The sequence below is a fragment of the Sander vitreus genome, chromosome 4, assembly GCF_031162955.1.
Source record: "Sander vitreus isolate 19-12246 chromosome 4, sanVit1, whole genome shotgun sequence".
In the NCBI taxonomy this organism is placed as follows: Eukaryota; Metazoa; Chordata; class Actinopteri; order Perciformes; family Percidae; genus Sander; species Sander vitreus.
In genome coordinates, this window is record NC_135858.1 from 10,138,074 (window position 1) to 10,164,325 (window position 26,252).

The 26,252-nt window shown below is 40.9% G+C and overlaps 1 protein-coding gene across 1 annotated transcript; it reads left to right on the forward strand.

Annotated features, from left to right (window-relative positions):
* The first annotated feature begins 80 nt into the window (after nt 1–80).
* srpk1b (SRSF protein kinase 1b) lies at nt 81–26,066 on the forward strand. The gene is made up of 16 exons (XM_078248142.1): nt 81–150; nt 848–902; nt 15,810–15,937; nt 16,296–16,404; nt 16,797–16,884; nt 16,988–17,075; nt 18,194–18,300; nt 18,615–18,780; nt 19,540–19,565; nt 19,684–19,906; nt 20,083–20,502; nt 22,124–22,218; nt 22,379–22,486; nt 23,950–24,019; nt 24,209–24,301; nt 24,565–26,066. The coding sequence occupies exons 1-16, from the start codon at nt 138–140 to the stop codon at nt 24,747–24,749; spliced, it is 1,974 nt and encodes a 657-aa protein (XP_078104268.1). The 5' UTR covers nt 81–137; the 3' UTR covers nt 24,750–26,066.
* Nucleotides 26,067–26,252: the final 186 nt, after the last annotated feature.

The window sequence follows — 26,252 nt, forward strand, 5'->3', positions numbered from 1 at the left end:
ATACCATTAGCTGTAACCGTTTCTACACACTCCGCCCCCTACAGCTCAACTCTGTTGAGTTGTTCCTTTTCGCGCACTTTAGAGTAGACATTTCCAACAGTTCGTGAACGCAGCGTATCTCCTGACTGGATAGCAGCATGGAAAGAAAAGGTAACGCTGTAACTTACTACAAAATGCTTTTTACACGTAGTACTTGAAACACTTACGCGTTTCTTCAAGGCATTTCTCACTAGGCAAATTAATTCTCCATAGTGATTTTAACAACTGTAACAAGCCGCGTAACAGTTGATGAAAAGTAAAAGTGGACCATGCGCTCTGCTGTGTGTGTATGTTAACAGTATGCTAGCTCTAGCTAAGGTTTGTCAGACTAACGTTAGCATCTGATCGTGTCAAGTATGCGCCAAAACTTGCATCCAGGTTAGAGTACAAAATAAGTTACATTGTCCCCAACAAAACTATAAACAAATTGACCAGGGCTCGGCATGATAATGGACACAACCTGTATGATATTGGCAGTCAAAATCACCAAGTTACTGTTAGCAGCTAACGTTAACTTAAAGTGCCTCTTCTATGGGGCAACACACCACAAAGGCCGGTTTACTAGCTTTTTAGAGGCGTTTACTCCAGCTAACTTAGCAACCTGCTAGCTACTCACAGTTGCTATTGTAACCCTTAACTATGAGGTTGTTGTTTTTTTTTACACCTGCAGCCCCGGAACACACTACTGGGTTCGCTAATCACGAAATAGCCATAATAGCTTTAAGAAACAAAACGTTGTCGTGTTTGGAAAAAAACAGCGAGGTATCGAGTTAAGCATATGTGTTAACTGTTTTCTCTCTACTTTTAGTACTCGCAATGCAAGCAAGGAAGAAGAGGACAAGGCCCAGGAAACCTGGCAAAAAGTAAGTTTTTTTTTTCCATGTCATATCACAGTTTACTCTCTCTTTTCCGGAAACACAAAGCAGGAGGCTCACTCATGAGAACACTGCGCACCTGCAATTTCTCACTTGGCTGTAAACTTGGCAACGTTGTGATTTGGAGTTGTCCCACTTGGTGGATGCAGCACCACAATGTATCTGCAACCCCTTTACATTATCACTTAAAATATTATTTTAATAAAAGAACTACACAAAAGTACATAATAGACATTGAAGTACTCAAGTATTGTATTATGGATGGTAAGGAAGTAATTTAATCCTATTTAAAAGCATGTTGCTGCTGTCAAGTAAAACTACTTCAAACTACTGTTATGGCTTATTTGCCATAATAGGAGCCATTTTGCAAAGTACTGACAATAGTTCCCTAAAGTGGCCTTGAGTTGACATAACAAAATATATATTTTTCCCCCCTTTAATATATAAGTAGGCACACATGATGTACCATAAAAATCGTCAGTTACATAACCCATCAAATAAAAATGATTCTTTTAGAGCTGCAAAGATTAATCGATTAGTTGTCAACTCTTAAATTAATCGCCAACTATTTTGATAACCGATTAGTCGGTTTGAGTAATTTTTTTTTTTTAAGACAAAAGTAAAAATTCTTTGATTCCAGCTTCTTAAATGTGAATATTTTCTAAGTTTCTTCTTTCCTCTGTGACAGTAAACTGAATATCTTTTGAGTTGTGGACAAAACAAGACATTTGAGGACGTCATCTTGGGCTTTTGGGAAACACTGATCCACATTTTTCACCATTTTCTGACATTTTATAGACAAAACAACTAATCGAATAATCGAGAAAATAATCAACAGATTAACCGACTATGGAAATAATCGTTAGTTGCAGCCCTAGATTCTTTAGTCTTTTAACAGATGTTGAGACACCAGGAGAGCAGGGGTATTTCTCTTTTATGCAAATTGGATTAAAAAGCCTGTGTACATAATGCAAATGACCTCAAGGCACAACATCAAATCTTTGGAATTTGCTATTGCGATATGAACTAAATCAATTTAAACATTACAACTCCGCAATTAATGACAAAAGGGGGCTTTATTTCAGTCTGTGTATAATTGAGGCAGAGTTAATCTAGTGATGTCTGTAAAATGTCAAATAGGGCTGCAACGGAAAATTACATTAAAATGCAGTTTTCAGCCTCTCAAATATCAAGATTTCTGGCTTTTCTCTGTTTTTATATGATATTAATTAGGGAGTTTTCACACCTGTAGTTTGTTTGCTTTGGTCCGAATCAGTTGGTGAGTTTGTATACTTGGAGTGATTTGCCCTAGGTTTGGTTTCACACCGGAAAAATCCAAGCGTACCAAAATGCGCCATTACAAATCACGCAAGAACGTCCACCCCTCCTCTTATTGGTCGGATGTATCTGGGGGCGGGAGCAAGAAAGTAAATACAGGAAGAAGGTCCTGTGTTCTGGACTAGTGCATATTTCTTGCATCTCCATGGTCAAACCAGCTCATTTCATTTAAATGATCATCAGACATTGTTTCGCGAGAGACGTTACTACGTCTGCTCTGGTTACCGAGACTTTGCTTTGCGGTGTTTCCAATTTTAGCGGCAGCTGGTTTGACCACGGAGATGTGTGTGACGGACGGCAAGCTTGACCGCAGTCTATTTCTGTGATAGAAACACTGCAAGCTGCTACAGTTTGCTGCTCTGCTGCATCACAGATTGCTAAACACACCTGACTACAGGAGACATTAGCTCAGATTTGCGGAGTATGTATAGTTGGTGCGGTTCGAGTACAGATCACGTTCTCACCAGAAATGAACCGCTCCAGAGTTCGATTGAAAACCTACCGAGACCACCTCATCAAGCAGGTCTCGGTACGCTTGTTTGGTCCGCTTTTGGTGCGCACCCGAGCGTGATTGCCGCGTTCTCACTTGTCCTGACGAACCTCTAGTGCGATTCAACCGAACTTAACGAGGCAGGTGTGAAAACGCCCTTAATATCTTTGGTTTTTGGACGGACAAAAGACATTTTAAAGAAATCACCTTGGACTTTGAGAGAAAAAAAGGGACAAGCGTTTTCCCCAATTTTCTGAATATTTCTTTTGGACCAAATGATTGATTAATTTAGAAAATAAACGGCATATTAATTCATAATGAAAATAATTGTTAGTTGCAGCCCTAATATCAAATGTTATATATCTGCCAAAAGCTACTGCTATAATGGGCCTTTCAGACACAACATGGTTTGAGCTGTGCTCGCCTCTAGGTTCAGTGCACATCTACAGCACGCTGCGCCCAAAGGTTACCCGCTGATAACGCCTGTGTCCCGGTCGGGACGGTAAACTTTACTTCACCCATTCGCCCGTCTTCCTCCCCACTTCTCCTTTTTACATGTCATGGGACTCAACCTTCGCCTTAGGGTGCTCCACTAAATTTTCCATTTCACTCCTTAGGAGCAAGCCACATACTAAATAAATATACCTCCATGCTTTGATTCCTCTCAAAGGTTTTACCCATCTCCCTCCTCTCTACCACCATGCCAGTCCACCTACCTCTTTTTTATTGAAAGCTTTATTTTTGTTTTGTTGCTCAACAATCTCGACAGTTGTCTCTTGGCAAATGAGGGGATTAATCTCTTGGCCAAAGCTAATGTTTTTTTAATAACTGCATGGCTTGATGCAGCAGCCTCATCAGATCCAAAATTAATACTCAAAGCTGGGGGGGTTAGTCTCTCCAGCTGTTAGTACTGTAGGCTAGGGTTTTAAAGTACCGCCACTGCCTCCATGAGCTGTCACAGCAACTGCTGCTGCTACAACTCCTGCTAACAGTGTTGATATACAGGCCAAACTACATTAACTAACCCCACCGTTGTTTTTAGGACATCAGCATGCACCTGTCTCCTTTACCCTACACAGCAGTATCTTTGCCCCTCTTTACAGTGATGCTGTGCAAGAGTTTACACTTGGAAATGCATGATTTCTGTCAATAACCACCAAGCAAGTGGCGAGCATACAAGTATAAATAGCCCCCCCCCCACATCTCTCTTTTTCCTTTGCACCCATTATACTCCTTCCCTCCCCCTCTTGTGTCATTTGCTCTGTTGTGGCTGCTGAGAGGACGCAGCAGCCACTGTTCAGTCGAAGGGAGAGGAGAGCAGACCTGGTACCACACCTAGCTTTTAAAGTGCCACTTGCCTTTTCCAAGTTTAGGTCGGTATAGACTAGTGTAAAATTGCTTTAACCAAGTGTCCTCTGGGTCATGTGGCTCCTGGACTGGATTTTCTCCATCAATACAGCTGTGGTGAAGCTAGCCAGCGGTCTCACATGCAAGTGAGTGGTGCAATAAGTCTCATGTTTGTGCTTGTGTATGAGAGAGAGGAAGCAAGATTGATAGAAAGAGATGTAAAACTCAGGCTTTGCTTGTGTCTGTACTTCTTGTTGTATCTGTGATGATGAAGATGGGAGTTCAGTGAGTAGTGTTTTGGTGTGTGCGCCAGATGCCAGTTTACACAGAGTTTGGCTGACTTATTGATGGGCTTTCCATTTTTAAAAATTACAAAGCAGATTCTGACTGTTGCTGCTCTGTGAGGTACCTGAATACCTGCTCATGTTTGGCTTGGTGTGTGTGCAAGCGAGCGAGAACAGGACTAATGATGTACCTGGTTGATTTGTGCTGCCATCTTTTAAAAAAAAAAAAAGAAGCTTATCGCCCACCCATTGTTTCTCTTTATTACTGCATTACAATATCATACTTTATTTTGCAATAACTGGTTTCTCCAACTTTCTGGGCTTCAGATGTAATTTTAGGATAACGTGTGCACTCAGGAGACTGAACAGGAATAGCCAGCATTGCAGAGTATTTACCCACACATCTGCACTCATATTGTATTTTGCTCTTATCTCTCCCTTTTCTCTCCCTCCATAGCTGCAGTTCATTACATAATCTTTTATCATCGGCAGCCCATTACACCTCCGTGTCCCTGCTATTTTCTCTAGTGCTCTCTGTCCTCACCCTGCATATGAACCACTACCCTTCTTATAAATATACATAAGCCTATATGTGTTGATTGTAAATAAGAGGTGCGTCGCTTCAGGCCATGAAGATGATGTTGGCATTTCAGCTTTTTGTGCCGAGAGATTTGTTTTTGTGAACTAAAACCCTGGTGCTGTAGTTCTTTCTCTAAGTATGTCATGCAGTATCTGCTTGGAAATAAAAAGAAAACATTGTCTCTTGCATGAGACATGCATACTTTCAGCAGGTGTTGGGGTGCTAAAGTGAAGGTGCATTGCACCCTCGGTACAATTACCTAGTGCTGCTTTTTCATTCTGCTGCCCAGGCACTTGTCATTGATTTTGTCTGGAGGGAGGGGAGGAGGAGAGGAGGACGTACACTTTTTGGCCACACTCCATCCCCAAGAGCTCTTTCCAACTCTGTGCCCTTGTTTATTTTGCTGTAGAGATCTGATAGGGCTGGATGGGTGGAAGCAATACAACCAAGAGAAACCAGGAGACACTGACACACTGTCATGTCAGATGTGTGCACAGGAGTGATGGAGATGTCAAGTGGTTGTGGCTCTGTATTAGATTTCAGGCCTCGTTGGCACAATCACTGGCCCGTACGGAAATGTGGCTCTGTCTGCAGTTAAACAGATAATTTCTTAGGCTCTTTGTGTGTGAGACAGTTTCAGCATCAGCTTATGAAGAAGGTTTAACATGTAAAAGTATGACCAGTTTTGTTAAAGCATAGCAGGGACTTTGGCAGTAGAATCTTTGTTGTTGGCCTAAAATCTAGACTTTAGACCTTTGTCCGACAGCTTATCAGAATTCTCGGCCCGAGTCGGACTAGAGCCTGTGTTTTTTTCCCTCTCTCCTCCCTATAACGCAGCCTATACTACTGTTGCAGCCATTAAAATAGTTCAGTTTTATTTTTAATGGCAAAGTGGTTATATTTTGTTTCAATTCTTCATTAAGTTAATTTAGAAAACAAATTGGAGCATTTTCTTTTGTTTTCAAGTGCCGACCAAGCGGCCGCCAGTGAGTTGACCACGTTTAATCAGTTTAGCCTCTCAAATCAACACTTGACTTGCCTCCAATAAATGTCCATAGATTTAAAAACACTTCAAGCTAATGTAAACGTTTATTACCACCACCGCAGTAAAAAAGGCATTTTTGACAAGCTGAGGCAGGCTGCAGCTCGCAAAGGCAGGCTATACAATCTAAACAAATAATAATACCCAAAACATGCAGGTTGTCTTACCTTACACCTAGGCTATGCATCAAAAACCAAGGCTTCACCACAGAACACGGCCAATCCCAAGTCCAACCCCAAAACGAAAAACGAGCCAGCCTCCTAACGCTACGGCCAGAAGCACAGTCTCTTACAGAGCATCGTGGAGAAAAAACACAGAATCCACAGTGAAGGGTTTTAGTACAGTCCTCCTTTCTTCTGTAGCTCTTCTAGCTGCGCTGAAGTCATGTTAGCTGCTATTGATCACTTTGTACATGGCATCAGTAAACTGGTCTTGGGTGTAATGTGGATATTTACAATGAATTAAGTAGAGATGCACCGATTGACCGGCCTGTGACCGGAAGGTCAGTCTGACATATGCCGATTTTATGCCGGTGAAATGCTGTAAATAAATAACATTGTAAAGGCTACCATACACAATGCATAGGAATTATATATAGGCTAGCAAATAATAACAATAAATCCACTATTAATTACATTATCTTAATGCAGTGTAACTACTGTAGCATGTAAATAATGCATATAAAATACAAACGTGAGCAAGGGTGTTCAACAATCGTCATTATATCGAAGCAACAGCCACGTGCAACCTAGCTAGCAGGTGATGAACACAAACAATGAAAACACCAGCTAACAATGAACTGACAACATAAGTTATACGACTTACAGTTCTCAAGGACGCACACACACGCGATCTCCACTGGCTAGATATCCTCCGGACTGCGAGTCTCTTTTTTTTCCTTTCTCTCATTTTTCCGCCGGAATGCGCGCATGCTCGCCCGCGGTGTGCAGCGCGTGTCTGTGCTATTCTCCGACATGCACTCTTAATAATCAATGCTTATAGACGGTTTAGTTTGCTAAAAAAAAATCACATTTTTTTTTGTTGGATATTGGATGCGAAAAGAATGAAATGGTTCTTCCATAACATTGCACTTTAGATGTGTGTGAATTTCCCACACCAGGATTCATTTATATAGTTCTATTTTATAGCGATCGATATCTGTTCAAAAAATGTTCTATGTAAAATGTTCTATTAAAGAAAAGATAGGAAAATAAATATTTGTGTGCCGTAAAGTGGTTGGAAAAAATGAAATCGGAATCGGCTAAAATCGGTATCGGCAGGTCAGACTCGATGAAAACTCGGAAATCGGCCTAGAAAATTGGAATCGGTGCATCTCTAGAATTAAGATAATAAAACTGAATGTAGGATTACAAAGGTAGATTTTTAGCATTGCATACATTTGGACAATGGACCGGATTGACCAAATACTGTAGTTCCCACAGTGCACCAGAGCATGTCTGCACCTGCACACGTCGGCCATTTGGTGCACAGGTGTTTCTCATCTGCAGAAGCTGAGGAACTCTCCATCCTCCTCCCTACGTGAGCCCTGTTTCTGTGTAGAGTAGAGTTTTTCCTGCGTGTCTCTACGACGTGGAACATTAGACAGCCAATCGCAAGCATTATTAGATCTTGGTAAAAGCATGCTGCATGCTTATTGGCTCACTGACGCTGATGAGATTTACTCCTTAGGTATTGAAATTGGGTATTGAATGACGAGGCATTTTTCCATACTTAGGATACTTTAGAGGCGATTCAGTCGGTGCCTAAAAAGTATTACATTTGGTACCCAGCCCTACTTAACACACACCTCCTCTCTCTTTTTCTTTCTCTCTCACCGTACACTTGTGTGGGCTGCAGCTGCCGCTGTGTGCGCAACATGCATGGCTGTGACACTGTTTGCACTGTGTGTGCGAAACATGATGCGGCACGTGTGCCGAAGATGACGGCTCCATGGATGTATAATAATAACAGTCTGCTCATCCAGATGCTCTCTACATTGTTTTTACAGTCATACGCTTAGTATAGGCGGTGCACCAAAATGCCAAGGCGCTGCGCCTAAGACGTATACAATGGCAGGGAAAACCCTGATCACTATATAAATGAAATCACAACAGTGATTCAGTTGTGAGGGTGGTCAAACATTTGGGCACATGCCTCTGGTGGTGGGGGGGTTGTCCTCTGTGCAACCAGGGTTTGTGTACAGATTGAAAAACAAAACGTCTTTGTTTAAAATAAATGAATAACTGCAACCTCATTTTTCCCCAATAATTGTTTTGTCACTTTTGACTTATGTTAATAATGAATCTAGTTTCATTGTCTCAAGCATGGAATTATACTGTTGTGAGTTCCGTACTGATTCCTTTTCTACATCTAGGGGTTCAAATAATCTTGATTGTGAAGCAGAAACGCCACCTAGCCCATGAGGAGCAAACGCTGCTGTTTCAGTGCAAAAAAAAAAAAATTAAAATGAGTGAAACATTGTTGGTATGGCAGGCGTACCAGATTGTGGGGGTGATGATGGACAGACTGAAAGAGAGGGGAAAGACAAATGGTGTTGTTTTGGTCAGACAAGGAGGAGGGGTGGGGGCTGATGTCGTCCCTCACCTGCAATGCAGTGCTGGGCTACATCACCCAATCATCCCCCAGCTGTCAGTGAAGGGGGCCGGGCCAGCGGCTCACGACAGCCAAGGAGAGTTCTCGGTCAGAGAGAGAGAGCGAGAGAGACAGTGAGTGTGTGGGAGAAAAAGTGAGCGAGAGATTCAGCGAGCGTGCTCCAGGACTTGGCCTCAGTGTTCAGCCTGCAGCAGAGCCTCCACATTTCTCCTCGTCTTCCTCTCCTCTCTGCAATTGTCTTCCCACCACTCTTTCCTCTCCTTTCCCCTCTTCTCATCCCCCCCCCTTCCTCTACTATCTCTGCTTTTTCGGTCATCAGCACTGATCGCGCTCTCCTTCTCCACTCTACTTTTCACTCTCCATCCCTCTCCCTTCCCTTCTTTTGGTCCTCTTTTTTTCTTTCTCATGGCGGATGGAGTGAAAGGGTTTTTCTTTTAACAACTCCACTCTCCTGTCCTCCCTCCATCACGTCCCATGGGCATCCGTGCATCTTGCAGGTAAGAGTGGGGTGTGTGTGTGTGTGTGTGTGTGTGTGTGTGTGTGTGTGTGAGAGAGTGTGGGCAGGTGGGACAACCATAGGCAGTTTGAGGTTGTCTTGAAACGGCTCCAGGTGTTATGAGTGTTGCAGAAGTCCTTGAAGTAGCCTGCGTTTTGTTCATGTTCTTGTCGTCTGGCCATCAGGGGGCATTAAACTGTCTCTGTCCAACTGTCGTACCGCAGTGATTAAAAAAAACTAGAATGCACGATCTGGAAAGGCACAACCATCTACTGTCCTTTGGAAATAAATGCGATAATGCTTGTGTTGGGTTCGAAATGTCATTTTTTATGTCATGCATATTTGCTAAACATTTCTCCCTTATACATTATCTCTCATAGACATTGTCCCTGTAACCTCTACCATTCTGTCCTTCCATCTCTTTCTGTTCCCTACTTAACTAAAAATAGTGTTGATTTTGGCAGCTAGGCTATAATTAGATATAGTCCTGGGATCAAAGGTCCATGTGTCAAGTTTTTTTTTATTTATTTTTTTAACTTAATGCTAGGGGCTGGGCGATAGGGAGAAAATCAGATATCACGATATTCTTGACCAAATACCTCAATATCGATATTCTAGGGATATTCTAACAAAATATCTTCACACTTAGATTTTAGATAAATAATCATCAGTAATGTGGACATAATGTCCAAGTGGGGAAAAGGCAAATAATAGAACAGCTAGAACAGTCTGGTAAGTTCAGAAAAGTACATCTCTTTACTGTAATGCAGCCTTTAAAACCAGTAAAAGACAACACTTATGTCATATCACGATATTACGATATCCAAAATCTAAGACGATATATCTAGTCCTATATCACAATATCGATACAATATCGATATATTGCCGGCCCTATTTAATCCTTAATATGTGCAAGGGATTTAAGCTGACAGAAACTCAGTTTAGTCAAAGTTACCAAGCACCATGATCAACATTTTAGTCTATTTTTAGTCCTAGGAAAACACTTGAGATTTTAGTCTTGTTTTTGTCTTTTGAGGGGAGCTCAGGTGCAAAGCACAATGGGGGGGAAAAAACAACCAGCATTCAATGACATGGATGCATGATTCTTTGTCAAAACTACATGTCAATGGTCTCATATAAGGATGCACCATATTGGATTTTGGCCAGTATTCGATATGCCGATATTTAAAACTCATTCTGGCCGATATGATATATACACATCTTTTTTTATTTTATTTCATTTCACAAGTCTCTCCTATGCTACTTTTTTCAAGTGTATACCTTTAATGAAAGTCCAGTTTAACTCTCATCTATTAACTCTCATCCATGACTAGTCAGGGGTTTCCCTGGGTTGGTGAGGGAGAGCTCACTAAAGCATAACTTGGGAAGAGTGGCTTGTCACTAAAATGAGAATAGCTGGTCCACCTTAAAGCCAGCCAACTTTAAGTTAGTGAGCCCGAGCTGAAGTTGTAGCTAGCTCCGTGGCTAAACCTAAATCCTTCACTTTCTTTAACCAGCAGCTAGCATGTAAGACACAGAAACTGCGCTGCGACGTTATCAGCTACTGTATAGCGTTACTGCTAACTTCATCAATGATACACCTCCTTCTCTCTCTTCGTCTCCACCACACTCTTGCTAGCGTGTGGGAGGCAGCTGCCACTGTTTACGTTTATGCTGACAGTAGTTTGCTCCTGATATTGTTTATGAACTTCTGGATGGTGGTTCTTAATATGAGTAATCAAATTGGCGGTGTTGAAGGATTTGACACGGCATCAAGTATTGCATAGTGCACTCGTGTTTCTTCTTTTTTCACTGTGAAAAAACGTCCAGACCACGGACATTGCTTAGTCTTCACTTCAGCATCACAAACTTCACATGGCCACGTATTTTATTTTTAAATAAGTGCTGCGTGTTGGATCCACTTCATGCCGATGTGAAAAGTGGTTCATGTGTTTTTTGAAAAGTAACTGATAAGTATTTAACGAAACTTTAAAGTGTTAATTTGGGTCTGGATATAACGTCACTCAGTCTGGGTCACCAATTAGCGATGCCTGCTCCAAATCTTGTGTGTCTTTGAGTATTTGAGACTAGAGCTGTCAGTCTTCCTTTTATAATACCATTCAAATTTCATTTGTTAGTTTTTTAAATATTTGAATAATTTTCAAATATTTAATGCTCATATGCAGCCTGTTATTAATATGTACTACACTACTCAGGCTTATGCATTGTCAATGCCACTATAAGCATGTGGTTGTTGTTACACGTTCTGTCCACTAGAGGGACTTCCAACAGCCTGGCCTTGAAGGGGACCTATGTCATGGCGCATTGCATTTCTGGCACGCTGCTCTCTGTTTACATTATTTTCCACCACGCACACAGCAACAAATACAAATCAGCAGAGAACATTGAATGAAACATTATCTAACAAGTGTATTTAAGCGGCTCTGTTGTAAAGGCTAACATTGCTCGGTTAGCACAATGACATCATGTTAGAAAGCACAACCGAAACGATTTGTCATAAACTAAATAACAACTGTGTTAGCCACGGTGCTAACGGCATTGATAACTAGCTAAGCCAAACAGTGCTGTCACTACTATTTTAGTGATTTAAAAGCAACCTGTTTCTTGAAGATTGTTTCGTTACTGAGAATACAGTTGTAAGAAGGTAATATATGAAGTCGATGCTAACTCTGACAGCTGTAGGGCAGCTAACATTAACTTTAGCTGTCTCTATGAAGCTCCCAGCTAAGCTCCTGTAACTCGCAACACAGTTAGGAAACCAGAACGAGCTAACTATTGATAACATAAGCATGTTGGCTCGGTGGATGTCGATTTTAAAGTCATGTTAAAACTATTTCCCACCCTTCTTCCGATTTCCAGCTGCAGCCTGTCACTCCCCCCTGTACTAACTTTACTCGATATGTAACGTTAGCTCACAATGCCTTGTTTCTCACTCCCGTAACTTTTTGTTCATCAGAAGTGGCATGAGAAGAGGGAGATTAGCTAACGTTAGCCAACCTATTTATGAAAAATACATTCGAATAGTATTGATTTTTTACTATTTGATTTATATTCGACTTTCAGAATTCGTTCCAACAGCCCTATTTGAGACACAGAAAGCATGAGAGGGAACGGAGAATAGTCTTTCCATTTTGAAGCAATGGGGCTGAGCACATAGCACTTCCTGAATGTGCAAAACATAATAGAATATGTAAACAGAAATGTTGTTAGGCCTACATTAAATTGTAACCCCCTCAACCCCAACATTTGGAGAAAATTTAAAAAATATTGAGTGTGCCAACTCCAGTGACACCTTTTCTTTTTGAGAGAAAAATCTCACAGCAGATGGGTGAATATGTAGAAGCATAATCACAGAATGAATAATATTCAAACTCTGTTAGCTTTTTCTCCAAGGAGGATGCCTCCTACACCCTACTCATATATGAACCAGGCATATATCAGCAGGCCAACATTATTGGTTAATATTTGGAATGTTGCAGATATATCAGATATACTGTAGTGATATTAGCAGATATGCAAGCACAAGTTTGCTTTTGATATATTTTGTCCTCTTTGAAGTTGAGTGTCTGCACCAAAAACCCTGAATTGGTTAGTCTTACTTGAACTTCCTGACAAAAAATATAATAGTAACCTAATTTATTGAATAATCCCTGCACCTCTGACTTCAACTTAACATCGTTAATTGCCTTTCCCCCCCTCAGGAATGGTAACAGTTGAGTTCTGCAGGCGGCTAAGCATAGCACAGCTTTGTGAGCATGCTTTAGCAATGATGCATCCAAAATGGTCCTTCTGCTCAGACTTAAGCCAATGAACTGATTATTTAGGAATGCTAATCCTAATGACTTAACATTGTTTGCAAGCACATCACAACAGAGTACAATCAACCAAAGCAATCACTTCTATGAAAAAAATACATACAGGCTGCTTTGCTCTGGCCAAAAGCACATGGCACATTACTTTAAGCATGCTCATTTTGAATACACAGTTGCAAATGAAATATAACTTTTTACCTAGTCAATGCATGCTTAGATTTGCCTTTTGTGTGTTAACAGTTTTGCAATCAGTTGATACAACTTTTTCAAATATAAAAACTCCATAATTGTAAAGGCACTTTACTCTGCTTTCATGCCAAAATGTTCTACACCACCTTTATCAATGCACAGTGGACTGGAGTAGATCCTGAAATTAGCACCCATATGTACTGAATCGGTTTTGAATCAGGAATTGTTTTGAATCAATCAAATTGTGACTACAAGAATCGGAAATGAGTCTGCTTAGAAAAATTCAAATGAAAGATTTTGTATGTAAGACCACAGTGTGTGTATTTGAAATAGTGTGAAGACAATGTTTGTGAAGTAAACATCTGTCTGCACTGCAATGCAGAGAAAGGGATTTCTTGCTGGGAGCTGTTAGCTGTTCTTACCTCCACAGTGCACCATGATCAGCCCTCTGCAGTAATACAGTGAGGCAGCATAAGGACTTGTGATCTTCGCTTCTTCAATAAAAAAACAAAGATAGTAGAAATAATAATGCTCTCTGTTGGCACAGGAATGGTTGCTCAGATTCCTAGTCTTTTCTCATCCTTCGATCTTTCCTGATTTTGTATTTTATGTAGGCTTCTAGTTTGTGTACAGCTGTTATGTTGAGACATTACAAAAGCAGACAATAAGCCACACAGATGGCATATTTTGTTGAGAGATAAACAAAAAAAGTTGTTTCTTTTAAGCATAGCAAGGCATTGTAAAACATATTTCTGGATTTTGGAAGGACTTAAATATAAGATGCCCTGGTCCATCTTTCCAAGCCAGTGATTGAATTTTGACAAAACATGTTAATGCATTATTGTGGTGTTCTTAAAATAGGACTGATTGGCCTACAGGAGATGCTTTAACCATATCGGTCATTTTGGTCATGTTTTATGTTTTGTTTTTTTTATGCTGAATGACTTATTGCCAAGAAACTTATAAGCAAATCTCTGGTCAACACAAGATTTAAAGTGGTGCTTTTGCATGATTCTTTGTGGAGAAACTTGGTCTTACAGATCTGTCCATTAAATCAACTAATCAATTAGTCGACAAATTCATATGAGTGTTAGTCGGCTAAGAACTTCTTACTAGGCCAGCCCTAGTTGCTAATTGGTTGAAGGGTGTTGACTAAATTAATTTGTGATTGATGACATGTTTGTTACTCTGTGGTTTGGATTCAGTGGGAGACAGTGATTGTGCAGTCTCTTCTTTCAGCACCATGGACAGCACCAAGAGAAGAGTTGGTATAACAAACCAAAATCTATTTCATGAAACGAAACAAAAAGTTCAACCAAAAAAACAAAAGTCATTTACTTAATAGATAACAAAACAAGGAAGAAATGATGATGTGTGACAATAATTTGACTCTGTGTGCAAGTCCCTCATTGCATGCTTTAATAACTGACTCAGGGAGCGGATGCAGTGTTCCCAGTGAATAGTTTGTGAAGCTGGATGCTCTCCTCCGGAGCACCCGACGTGGTTACATGCTGCACCTTTACCATCGGCAGGGGCCTCTTGTTTTACTTGTTTGACTTCTAACTTGAATCCTGTGTGTGTGAGATTCTTTTCATGGACACAAACATGGTCTCCGTTACTCTCCAATGAGCTGCCCTAGTATATGAACAACTTAATAATTAATTCCACTTAGTTCAGATTCACACAACACAACATGCACATTTAAGCATTGTGCAACCATCAGTTATTCAACAAAACAATTAATCTTTAATAATATTAGGTCTTGGTCAAAGAAGTCCTGTACTTCCTACCCAGCCATTGGTACTTATTGTGTAGCTGACTGACAACACAGATTCCTGAGCTTTAAAATGTACTTTTTCTCACTGCTGTCAAATTGACACTGTCATACTCATCCATGCTGTTTTAAATTAATTCAAATTCCACTCCAGAAATGTGCTTATATATACATATAAATACACACACACAACCAAGGGGGAGAGAGAGAGAGAGAGAGAGAGAGAGAGATATGCTTAAATGTTCTTGTTACAATCGGGGAGAAGTGTTAGTAGTTGTAGTAAAGTGTTTTACTGAGTCCACTTTTTGCTCTTTTAGTGCAACTTAATTTTTTGTAATTGCTAGAATTAGTTTTAATTCTCAAGATAGGAGAGCAGATGTGAGTTAAAAAAATTTCTTAAAGTTTTTTTGCAGTACTCTTGAAATTGCTTGAAATATCTTAACATGACAACACAACAAGGAATAAGTGCCTTTAACTTGATTTTTAGATGTTGTTTATGCCTATACATTGTTGCTGTAATTACGGTATATCAGCTTTTATTTTTGGCCTTTATTAATTCTAGCTGCTTTCTTCTCTGTCCCTTTGTGCTTACATGACTGTTTTAACTTGTCGCAGAAATATTACATGGGCTCTGATCTGTGCTTACTTGTACTTTTTGGTGAAATAATCCACTATATCACTTTCTGTGGGTGACCACACTGTAAGCATTTTCATTAAATGTCTTGCCTAAAAATAACATACTATGGAAACCACACTTGCACGACTTCCATTTCTCTCTGTGAGCCAATCTGACAACGTTTACCCCTTTTCACTCTCCCTCCCTTTGCACTTCCTCCATGTCTTTTACGTTCCTGTCAATGTCTTCTGTCCCTTATCGCCCCCCTCTCTCTGTTTGTCGTCCTCACTCAGACCAGAGCCTCACGGTCGTGGAGGCGGTTCTCAGCCGGGCCAGGCAGACTCTCCACTCCCAGAGCAGGACGAGGAGATCCTGGGCTCTGATGACGATGAGCAGGAGGACCCCAACGACTACTGCAGGGGTAGGTGTTTGGGTGGGTGGGTGGGTGGGTGTGTGTGTGTGTGTGTGTGTGTGTGTTTATATCCAAACCAATAAAACATAGTGTTAGTACATGAGTTGCTTTATAATAGTATTATCATATATTTTAGCGATAATACACATTCATTTTGATAAAACATGATAAAATATCTCATTTGGAGTAGACCTAAAAAAAAAAAAAATTGTGTGTGCATATATAATATATATATTTTCTTTTATTTATTTATTTTTTTTTATAAATCCCCTTGCACCCAGACTTTGATTCATGTGAATACACATACACTCAACATACAATAATTGATTAACATGGTTTGAGTGTATCTGCATCTTTCTTTGGTCAGGTGGATATCACCATGTGAAGATTGGAGATCTGTTCCACGGGAGATACCATGTGATCCGTAAGCTGGGCTGGGGGCATTTCTCCACTGTGTGGCTGGCCTGGGACATCCAGTAAGTTTTGCCCCTGTCTGGATCTCTTAACGGTAGCAATGGAGTGCTGTGTGCATAAGGATTTAATGGTTGACAGTGAGGGACAGGAATTTCCGCCATGTTGCTGCCTATATACAGTATATGATTGTAGTGAGTGATTGAATGAGTATATGCTGTTTCTGTAACCCTGAGCAGCACATATTGAATATCATGGACCTATAATAAATGATGGTTATAGGCTCTATTAAAGGCCTGGTGACTTTTTTTAGTTTAATAATGTTGTTGGACATTATTAGAAGTTTTATGGATATATGCATGAGAGATTTGATGTTACTGTAATTGTTATTAATTGATATGTATTTACATTTGGTTGAGATGAGTGAAATCACTGATTTTGTGTATGTGTTTTTCAGGGAGAAGCGCTTTGTGGCCATGAAGGTTGTAAAAAGTGCTGAACATTACACAGAGACAGCTCTGGATGAGATCAAGCTGCTCAAATCTGTAAGGCACACAGTCACCATCAGTCACTATGACAAATATTTTCACTCCAAGTGATTCCAGTGCCCACAACGTACGTGTGTGTGTGTGTGTGTGTGTTTTCCAGGTGAGAAACACAGATCCCAGTGACCCTAGCAGAGAGAAAGTGGTGCAGCTTCTAGACGACTTCAAAATTTCTGGCATAAATGGCACTCGTATCCTTTGTTGTTAACTTTCATGTGTTCGTAAAATACAGGACTCACTTTGCCCCGCATCTAATCAGACTGGCGGAGTATGGATGATGGATAAAGCAATACAGAAAATATCATTGTCCACGTTTGATCAAGTGTTTACTGTTTATAAGCTGAACTGTGAATGGTGCATACTGACCAGTTTTCTGACTGTGTCAGCCAAAAGATTGTAGAATGTTTTTTTTCCGGTGCTGTAGTTCAATGGAGGGGAACAGTGCAACAACAGATTTTGAAATGCTCGACATCCTACTATGTTCTCTTCCCTTCCACTGCTGTCTCAAGGTGATGGCTTGGATATACTTATTACACTCATTCCAGGCCAAATAGCTACTTTAGTGTTCAACATCCAAGTGTAAGACTGCATCACCTCAGGCCAGACATTAATTTAGTGCTTGAAGGCCACATTTGTCTGCATTACTTTTAAAGATGAACATATCTTAGCCAGAGTTCTACCATAATTATTGAGTTTGAATGCTAACAGCAGTGACAAGATACAATTTGAGTGCCAGTCATTTGGCAATATAAAGTCTCCAGCAATTTCATTACACCCCCAGATTCACACTCTGCCCTGCTAATCGGGGTTCACAGCTGTTCATCTGACGTCTGCTAGCTGTGTGCTTTGGCACGCCTTGAAGCGTCCCAGTCCCCAATGCATCAACACTGGCTCCATCCCTGTCTCTCGCACACCACCCAGTCTACAGCTGTGCCCTCAGGCCCAGACATCCTCAGACATCCTCTGGACGTTTGTGGTGTATACTGAAAGATTTTTCAAAACCTAGAAAGGTCATTGAAGTCCAAGTATGTACCTAGGAAAGGTATGGGCAATTATGTGTGTGTAGAAAGACTCATTGACATAATTTTATCCAAGTTTTTTTTGGTCAAATCAGTTCGGCTGGTGAGAAATATATTTCTGAAATACAAGTTTGTGTACTTTCCCTCAGAAAATGGAAAACATCTGCCATTTGAGAAATAGAAATGTGTAGTTAGGTTTATATGTGTGATATTATAAACTGTATTGGCTTAGGTCCATTGTAGATTTGAGAAGGTGTGTTCTATTAGTCCTTGACCTTGTATTTCTTCAGATGTGTGCATGGTATTTGAGGTGCTGGGTTATCACCTTCTGAAGTGGATCATCAAGTCGAATTACCAAGGCCTGCCCCTGCCCTGTGTTAAAAGCATCATACAACAGGTACTGTACAGCTAAACAATTTGTCTTTAAAATATCCCTTATCACACTTTATTAACAAGATTTTTTCCCCCCTGTTTTGGTTTGAGTGCATTATTAGTTATACTGGCAAAAAGAAAACAAATAGTGTGTCTTCCTGAGTTAGTTTCCACTTTACAAATCAGGAGACACATCAGAAGTATTTGAGTTATTCATGTTTAAGATCACGGAACGCCTAATTGGTCGAGAATTATGTATTTTACCGTTCTCAATGATCAACATTCACCTTTACTACCTAACATCCTTCATTTTGACACTCTGACTTTTCTGCACTGCAGGTTCTGCAGGGTTTAGACTACCTTCACACCAAGTGTAAGATCATCCACACAGACATCAAACCGGAGAACATTCTGCTGACTGTCAACGAGCCCTACATTAAGAAAATGGCTGCTGAAGCTACGCAGTGGCAGAAGACTGGCGCTGCACCTCCCTCGGGTTCTGCAGGTCACAGCCTTTCTTTTCCTCAGCACTCCACTAAGCAACTTCTGTGGTTTGATCGGCATGTTGCTGAGACAACGGGGAATTTGCTGTTAAGATTCATCAGCAGGTCCAGTGCCTTTCACTGTTTGACTGACATGTTACTTATTTGGTGCGATTGGTGTTCCGTAACTGATACTACTTAAGCAGGACATTTCATTGATTAGTTATTAGTTTTTAATTGGACTTAGTTTTACGATTGTATTATAAAGAGGCACAAACCGGCCATAAATTTAGAAGACTGATTTTCCAGCACTGTGTTATAATCCTTTCGTGTGTATGTGTGTGTTAGAGGATGGATACCCGAACCGAGCCCGTCGGGACCCAGCGGGCCGGGCCGGGTTCGGACAGATATTTAGAAATGAGGTTTGGGTCGGGCTCGGTCACATCAGCATGATAAGGCATTGAACATTTTTAAATTTAACATTTATCTTCAGACCTTCTGTGATCTGATATTTTACCGTGTGTGTGTTTTTTCTAATAAAAGGAGCACTTAGCCGTGTGTCAGTATGAGTCACCACTGGATTGGTTATGGAAATTACCGTCTTGCTCAGAGGAGTGTGTGACTCCTGCTGAGCCTTGTGTCGCTGCAGAGGCATTATGTTAGTACAGCTTGGTGTGAATCAACTCAGCCACCCGAGCAGAATACTAATTATAGAGAGGCGAAGGATATGACACATATGTCGTTCACTAATGTAATCCTCTGATTTTTCCTGTTCCCTACAGTGAGTACAGCCCCAGTACCCAAACCAGTAAGTTATTTTTTTATTTTTTACCAGATCTTGTAATCTGAGGACCTAGGAGCAGAATACGAGTCAAGTCAGGATACAAACTTAGATTTGATCCTCTCCTCTTGTTCTCTTTCCCAAGATGGCCAAAATGTCAAAGAACAAAAAGAAGAAGATGAAGAAGAAGCAGAGGAAGCAGGCAGAGATGTTGGAGAAGAGGATCCAGGAGATGGAGGGAGGAGCAGCTGAAGGAGAAGAGGAGGAGGATGAGGAGACGACAACAGAGACCACCGAAGATACATCTTCCACAGCCACCCTCTCTATGTCTGCCACGCTGCAAGACATTGCTAACCATACTATCACAGGTGAGTGAGACTGAGATGGAGGATTTTTCAGTCAAAATGTTTTTATTGTTTTTATAAAATCTGAATAGATGGGATGTCCAATGGCATGTGGCATCTGAAATAAGCGCCAGTCAGTTATAGGTCACTTATAGGCAGTGTCAAGAGTTAAAGAATCCACACTGTGTGTTTCACCACAGACTCGACTCCTGACGAGCAACCCCAGCAGATACCGGAGGTAAATGAGCGGAGAGAGAATGCGGCCGAGGAGGAGAACGGGATGGAGGTGAACTGCAACGGCCACGCTTCCACACCGGAGAGCGAGACCCATCTCGAGGCACAAGGGACCAAGCAGACGACAGAGGAGCAGGAGGACCAACAGAACGCAAACCAGCCAGAGAGTAACACTGAGACCCAGGGCTCATTAAGTAACAAAGAAGAGCAACAGACCTGTAACGGTTCACTCGGGGACACGGCCCTGCTGCCGCTCCCTGCCTCTCTCAGCCCCGACCCTGTCACGGTGGAGCTGAAGGAGGGAGATGAGGAGGAGAAGAAAGAGGATAAGATGGACACTCAGGGGGAAACCAAAAGAGGGGATGAAGAAGTAGACAGCCAGGATGGTTAGTTAAACTTTTTCACACACTGTATGATTATGCATTATATACATTGTGTGTCTTCTGGTTCCAGCACTTTAATGAAGCCATATGAAGCTTGTAGTGAGTATTTGATATTCAGTATGCTCTGTTGTTCTGGATATGAAATCGCTTAAAGCGTAACTCTCACCAAAATGCAACCTAGGGTCTGTTTGTGAATGTACCCAAGTCAAACTTTAGTTTAAAAGCATAATTAGGATGGAAACGCCACTTTTAAGATTTACCGTAATTTTGTTTTTCGGTCAAATGGCCTTCTGAGTGGGAGTGCTAGGGGCACTACAATGATAGCATCAAAATCACTATTTTTAAAGAAGGCTCGACGCAACATGAAACTTTGCTCGAGGTATCACCAGGTTTTGAGCCACTCATGTTAGCAGTTGTTTACGCTATCCGCCATTTTCCCAGTTAAAAATAGTCAATCTCCGAATGCGAATGAACGGACTCCATAGGAGGAAATGTCATTCTTATATGAGGGTCCTTTTTCAACTACAAGGTCAATATTGTTTTTCACTAACGACAAAACAACAAATTATCCGTGCATTTATATGGAACTAAGCTTTAGGAGCTTTCCAGCTTTACTCTCCTCCCTCGACTATTTTTGACTTGCGAGGTGGTAGCGACCGGAAAAACAACAGCTACAGTGAGTGGCTCAAAACCTCTCTTTTTAGTAAACTCTGGGTACACAAACAATGTTCTCAATGCTTTCATTAAGTTGTAGAGCCCCTGGTGATACCTCGAGCAAAGTTTCATGTTGTGTTGAGCCTTCTTTTGATGCTAGCATAGAAGTGCCCCTAGGTCTCCCATTCAAAAGGCCATTTGACCGAAAATACGGTGAATCTTAAAAGTGGCGTTCCCGTCCTAATTATGCTTTTAAACGAAAGTTTGACTCGGGTACATTCACAAAAAGACCCTAGTTTGCATTTTGGCGAGAGTTAGGCTTTAAAATGAAAATATGTTGGATGTTTTGTACATCATTTTATACAGCATTTTATACAGCATACAAGTGTGTGTGATCACACGCTATGCAACTGTTGTGGAATATACAGTGTGTTTTCACACTTCTCATATCACATTTAACAGCACTAGATTGTCAAATAGCACATTAGCGCACGTGCATTACAGTGATAGAAAAAACTTCACAATAGTTTGAACTGGAGTGGCACAGTAGGCGTGGGCTGAACCGTTTTCAGTTAGAGCTGGAAATGAGCAGACTGCATCAGAAACAAAGGTTGTGCTAGTTAGGCTAATACATATGAATTATCCCGGCACATCACTAACAACCTCTGATAATCAATTACCTAGAGGATACACTGCAACGTGAGGCATAATAAACCTGCACGCTACAGTAGCAGCCTCCACTCTGAGTTTGAATGTGGCATACACAAAATGCAAACCCAGACTTTGGGTTAAAAAGGTTGGTCATATTTATTATGATCCTGGGAGTGTTATTCTCAATTGTTGGAAGGACCCAGTGCAGTTATGGGCTTTGTGCCATCTTAGTGTCTAAATGTTTCTGCCATTCTTCCCCCTGCTTCACTACGTCACCCTCCCCTCTCCCTGTCTCCCTCTCCTCTCCTCTCTTTAACAGGAGCATCAGGCAATATGTTAGTAAACCCCTTGGACCCTCTTAACGCTGACAAGCTGCAGGTTAAAATTGCTGACCTCGGCAACGCCTGCTGGGTGGTGAGTGCAGATGTACATTAGAGCTTTTTTATTTTTCAATGAGGGACTCTTATTGCACTCTTGAAGGGTTTGTTGGCAGACAAGTTTACCTGTGCTTTAAGTCTGACCTTTTAAATCTCTGTAAACACCAGGCTCAGTTATTTCTCTCTTCTTCTCGCAGAACAAACATTTCACAGACGACATCCAGACACGGCAGTATCGTTCTCTGGAGGTGCTGACAGGAGCCGGCTACAGTACACCAGCCGACATCTGGAGCACAGCCTGCATGGTAAAACAGACACGCGGTCACAAACACTCAGAGCACCTGCAGAACTATAAGCAATTGTCAATGTCATTAACACTGACTGAAAAGACAAACTAAAAACGTATTTTAACTCTTTAAAGGTCCAGTGTGTAACGTGTTTAGTTGTTCATGATCAAAATCGGTGTTGCCCGTTCACAAACTTGTCCTTTTTCATGAATATTTACCACCACCATCAATTCCAAGTATTCCTTTTGGCATGAAATTTTACATTTGCATTCGCATGAACTGGGGTAGACTCTCCATATTCATGCACCATCTTGAAATACGTTAGCCGGTAAGGGACATACAGGACATACTGCTCCGCCTTTTTGCGTTTTTCGCTGTCACATGATAAACTCGCAGGTGCTGAGTATCGTAGCTTCCCGGCCCCGGCAAGTTTGAAGAAGGAAACGTGGAGGACCACACATATTCAAAATCCAAATTTCAGGGAAAGGAGTCTTTCTTCTTCCTCACCCAGAAAAAGAAAAAGAATATTCAAAAGAGCAAGAGACCGGCTTTTTGAAGCGTGAAGGCTACCTTAGCTGTAATAAGTACTTTGAACTGCGTGGTGTGAGACAGTTGATTGCGATATATGATCTCAACACTAGATGGGAGAAATTCCTACACACTGGACCTTTAAGCCTCTAGAGTTTTTATCGTTATCAAGCACAGTGTTATTATTGTTTTATTTGGATTCAGAACATATTGTGTGTGTATCCTTCAGAACGTACAAACATGTTGTCCTACGCCGTAAAACATTTGCAAAGCCTTTTTTTGTTTTGGTGACAACATTGACACACACTCGCATGCTTTAACCCTTGTGTTGTCTAAATGTCTATCAGAAATATGGGTTTCTTTTAACTACCTAATTTTGATTACCCAAAAATAACATACAACGTGCTTCGCAAGTACAACAGAAATCTCTACTTTCATTGAATTTTGTGTTTTGAATTGCATTTGAAAAGAAATTGAATTTTTTTCGAAACAGTATCTCGACGTAGCGTTGACATATGCCATTCTGTGATTATCCTTCCTTTAATATTAGTCTATAAAATTCATAATTTGTGCTTTTTAACTCAACAATTAGGTATAATTTCCTAGAAATGAGGTTTATTGACCATGAATTCCAAAAATAAGTGTAAATCTAGTAATATGTTGGTGTTAGTGGTGTTTATACATGGTAGTGAAAAGAAGCGCTAAACGTCAAAAAAGTGCCAAAAACATTTGGAAAAAAAGCGCCAAAAGAGACACAAACGTTGGAAAATGTGATTTTCCGTTTTCACCCGGGAGGACAATGCATGGTCGAATGGAAGAAAACACAAGGAAACCAACAGAAGTCAGGGAATCCAGAGCTTGAACTCATTGACCACACTAATGGTTATATGTATTTGATTAAACCCATCCATCTACCAGTTATTGAATTAATGTGCGTGTTTTGTAATCTTCAGGCCTTCGAGCTCGCTACTGGAGATTATCTGTTTGAACCCCACTCTGGAGAAGACTACTCCAGAGATGAAGGTCAGTGTCTTCCCCTGAGACGCCAGGCTTTAACTAGAAGATTGTTTATATTAGACAAGACACATGGGAAGTTGTAGCCTTAATGGTGTTCATTTCTACATTTCTCCAGTACTTCAGACATTTCTTAAAACGGTTCTGTTTGCCTTAGTGCTTCATCAGCTGCTTGCGTGTTTCTCTGCCTTCCTCTAGATCACATAGCGCTGATCATTGAGCTGCTTGGTAAAGTTCCTCGGAAGCTGATCTTGGCAGGCAAATACTCCAAGGAGTTTTTCACCAAGAAAGGTAAACACGCCACCGGCTGTCTGCTGTAGCTAAATCCAGTTCATCCTTAAAATATGCTCAGGTATTTGGTGCAGAAGTTTCTATTTCAGACGGACACCTGACGGCTCAAGGGATCAGCCATCTGCTCTGTTTGTGGGCAGAACTTGCTAATAAAATTTTATAGCAGCTATTTCCAGTTCGTAGGGGTGGTGCAGTGGATTTATGGCTACCCAAAACACACATTTATATAAAACCATAATTGTGCACCCTATATTTTCTCCCAGGCGACCTGCGTCACATCACCAGGCTGAAGCCGTGGGGTTTATGCGACGTGTTGGTAGAAAAGTACGAGTGGTCCAAAGACGAGGCACACACCTTCAGCACGTTCCTGCTGCCCATGCTGGACCTTGTGCCTGAAAGGAGGGCCACCGCGGCCCAGTGCCTCTCCCATCCATGGCTCACATCCTAGAGGCCTGCATGCACACCTCCACCCTCATATTGTGGAAGGATACATTAGGTTTGAAGTTCCTGGGCTTGAAAACATAAGAGTAAACTAACACATTAATGTCTGCAAGACCCTGTGACTGCATCTTGCCGGCATCCTCCTGTCACGGCTCAGAGGCTTCCCACACACACTTTCATGAGTACAATAAAAAGAGACTGCTACTGAGTCTTTGACCTGTTTTGGATTACACTGTGGGGATAGAGTGAACTTGTGGTCTTCTTCCTATATGTATGGCTCTTTTTTTAATGGCTGTATAGGACTTATTGACCTTGCTCTCATTTCTTTTCCTGACTCCAGCTCTTTCTCTGCAGCACATCATTCTCTGTATTTTTAGTAATAGATAATGGACTGGAAAAGAAGGTTGCACTTGTCTACAAATGCAGAAGAAGGTAGGATGTTAACAAAAACATAGATTGCCATCAAAACCACATACTGTTATCGTTAAGGTCAATAATAAGCCAAGTATTTCTGTGCTAGTCATGTTAGCCGTGCCAGCTTTTATGCCTTAAGCTGTCAAATGTGTGCAAAGTGCCCCAAATTATTAATGCTAACAGCCACGATGAAAGACTAGTAACGTTCTTAGCACCGTTAAGTTGGCTTCATCCTAAACAACTTTTGTACATTTGTATACAGGTGGAACTACATGATTAGAAAGCATAAATGTCAAGGTCTGGAGACTGAGAGACTCGCACTATTTTTCAGGAAAACGAAACTGTAATCTTTAAATTTTTCAGCATTCTTGTCTTTTTAAAAAGCACTTGTATACACAATGTGAAAAACATTCAGATTCCTTTCTTACTTCATGCACGAGTGGACAACTTGATGCCATTTCACACCTGGACCACTTCTTGCATGTTAAGAAAGGCTTCATACGTTTCCCACATTTACAGTCAAATCAAACTATATGTGGATCCACGTCCAGTGTGCAGTGCACCAAAGAGTTAGCTTTTAGTCTCCCTCGATGCAGCGAAAGCTTTGCACAGATTCTGACTGTCCGCAATGGAAGTTGAAGGCACAAGCTGAAAGGTTTGAGCTTTTTCTTTTTTTTACTTTTTAGAAATTCCTTGAATGTTCAGGTGATTTCCAGTTGTATTAACTGAAACTTCAAGTGTTTCCACTGTATATGAAGGTGTTGGATTTGAAAATGGATTGTACCAAAAACAAATGCTGTAATAATGCTTTGTTTTTATACAAAGTCTCCTCTCCTTCTGTTCATGTCTCTGCTCTTCATTTGATTGTTAATTTTTTTCTGTAGGTAATAAAACATTTTTCAAAACCTTACTAGATTATATTTGCCTCATAAATCACCACTGCAGTGTCTCCATTCTGATATATATATAAATAGGGAGATAAATCCCCAGAGAATCTGTATTGAAACACATTATTAACCTAATCCATCATCAGGACCTCCGGAGGGCAGATACAGTAGAATGGGATCAGATTTTATTTTCAGTGAGTGCTAACCGA